This window comes from Limulus polyphemus, unplaced genomic scaffold (genome assembly GCF_000517525.1).
Source record: "Limulus polyphemus unplaced genomic scaffold, Limulus_polyphemus-2.1.2 Scaffold1890, whole genome shotgun sequence".
Taxonomy (NCBI): Eukaryota; Metazoa; Arthropoda; class Merostomata; order Xiphosura; family Limulidae; genus Limulus; species Limulus polyphemus.
The window spans coordinates 209204-211795 of NW_013667500.1; the positions used below are offsets into that span (position 1 = coordinate 209204).

The window sequence follows — 2592 nt, forward strand, 5'->3', positions numbered from 1 at the left end:
AAGTTCTTAATTCTACAAGGGAATATTTAAAAAACCTTGAATTTCCACTAGTGTGACCCATGTGATGCATTTTGTCTTAGCATGTCATTATCCCTATTTTATCAATCACCCCTCCAAACTGTATGAAATTAAATGTAAATTACTCTCTATAAAATCATCATTGTTCAGACAAACCATAATTTTTAGTCTTCAGTCTTGTTTGGTTACAGAGCTATCGAAAAGAAAATCAGACCCCTCCTGCCACACCCACCTTTCAGATCCTCTCTTTCACAAGTCGTTGATAGTTCTCTCTTACATTTCATTATATATTACCTATAACCAATAGAAATTCAAGGTTTTCATGTATCAAATGACGTATTGTATAACGTTGTCTTCTGAACAGGAAAGCATCAATTTCACTCAGAGTACAAAGCCAGAAAAATTTTGAGAGGTAAGGGAATTTGTCTACTTTTTGCATGTTATTAGTTTATATTACTTGGTGCATTATGTAATTAAATATAAATTATTAAATGCATTACTATTAGTACTATAAAATGCTAGGGTTAACTCTCTTTGAAACTTGACGGCAAGAAAAAAGAAGATTAGTTAAGTATTTTATTTCTTGTTTTTTCATATTTATTCTTTATCTATTATTATAAAGTAACTAAAATCTAAAAAAAAAAGGATCTTTTAAAGTTATTTAAGACTTGATTAGGTAAGATAAATAATAATAATATAATTAAAATGGTTCATGAGGCATGCATGCAAGCAGCTCATAGGTAATGTAATTTGATAGCGTAATGTGACCTGCATGTTTTTTATGGCATGGAAAGTAGTTATACATGGTTCAAAGGACAATAAAACAATAAAATTTAATTATAAATGGATGTATAATGTTATGAACTTAGAACTAATCAAGATAAACGAATGTAGTTTCATGTTACAATTTGAAGTCATTCTAGAACGAAAAAAAGTTTAATTTAGGTTTATTTAGATTTTTTTTTTTGGTGGTTATGAGGTCAGTTGAATTGGCTGATCCCATTTTGAGATAGGGTAGAGAAACTAACAGATAAACTATAAAGTTTTACTGAAAAGAAAAAATGTTTGACATGCATTTAGGAGCTTTTAGGGATCACACAAAGGAAATTTGAGATTTTTGAGATGAGGAAAAGTATTTATAATTTTAACATGAAAATTACTTTGCACATGGAATATTCAAAACAAATACTCAATATATTCATGGACAAATCTTTATTTTATTTTATTAAAAAATACTTAACTAAAAAATATGACTTTTTGCATGTGAAAGACTTGTAATATTAACTGAAAGACTGCCAAATTTCATAGGCCACGACCAGTAGTGCATAGGAGCTGTGACTGGCATCTTTTGTACAGATGCACAATCACTACACAAATGGACAGTGTCCTCAATATCCTTATCCAGACCAGGCCATGAACAGTAACACTTGGCTGAAGCCTTCATTTGACACACATTTGGATGTCCATCATGTAACTAAGTTAACAATTGTTCTTGGTGCATGGTTGGAATAATAACCCAGAGTTCCCACAGGACTCAGCCTTGCTCTGCAGATAATTCCAGTTTTCAATTGAAATATGAACATAACTAGGGTGTGTTGACTTGTTGTGGCTAAACATTCAGAGTGTAGTCAAGCACATTTGATAGCATAGTATCTTTATTTATAGCATTTATAATGGGTCAATAAATTTGGCAAAAATCTGAAATAGTATTGGACCATTCTGAGAAAAGATCTAAATTTTATTATACATGTTGGTTGTAGAGCATTGATAATGGCTTTCTCTTTATCATTGGTTGTATGTAGTCCTTCAGCATCGATCACATGTCCCAGATATTTAACACTGAATTGCATAATCTGACATTTTCCAGACTTAAGGCAAAAGCCTTAGTGCTGTAGACATTAGAAAATGGATTAGAGACATTGTAGATGATGATCATGTGTTGATCCCATAACCAGAATATCATCAAGGTAATATAAGATGCCTTTGAAACCCTGGATTCTTCTTGGAGTATTGTCACTTCTTTTGCCACACACTATGCAAATCGCCGTAGCGCCTTGCTGCTGTAACTCCCATGTGTCGTGCTCAAACATTTACATTGCAATATCTATTTCTAAAGCACACTTATAAGTCAAATACATTTCTGACAACAATTTCCTTTGAATAGTTTGTGATGAAAGACCACACACATAATGCTTCATTTAAAAAGGCACCAAACTCACAATCTTTTGATAATTTTCTCACTTCAGCACTAAATGCCAATAAACCCTCCCTGTTGAGTTGATTATGGTGGTGAAATTTAAATCGTTTTGCTATGACCAGCAGCCTAGGAGTGAGATGAGCTTTTAATGTGGCTGTTAGGTCGGCATATGATTTAGTTGATGGCTTTGTTGGCACTAACAAATTTTTCAATAGGACATATATTTTGCCACCAATAACACTCAAAAATACTGCCACATGTTTGGCTTCAGCAATTTCATTGGTCTTGAAATACTGTTGTAAATGTTCTTCATAAGATTCAAAATTTTCTTTTGCCATGTAAAACTTGTCAATTTTGCTAGGTAGCCATTGGGTCCA

General features: G+C 32.4%; 1 protein-coding gene across 3 annotated transcripts in view; it reads left to right on the forward strand.

The window, feature by feature from the left end:
- Positions 1-2592, forward strand: part of LOC106465272 (AP-5 complex subunit beta-1-like) — a 49461-nt gene that overhangs the window by 35735 nt on the left and 11134 nt on the right. For 2 of the 3 annotated variants that reach the window (XM_022393131.1, XM_022393130.1), the window contains exon 11: positions 383-430. The exons of the other annotated variant lie outside the window; for it this stretch is intronic. In XM_022393131.1, coding sequence (XP_022248839.1) covers positions 383-430 — 48 coding nt within the window. The remainder of the gene's footprint in view (positions 1-382; positions 431-2592) is intronic. 3 annotated transcript variants of the gene reach the window in all.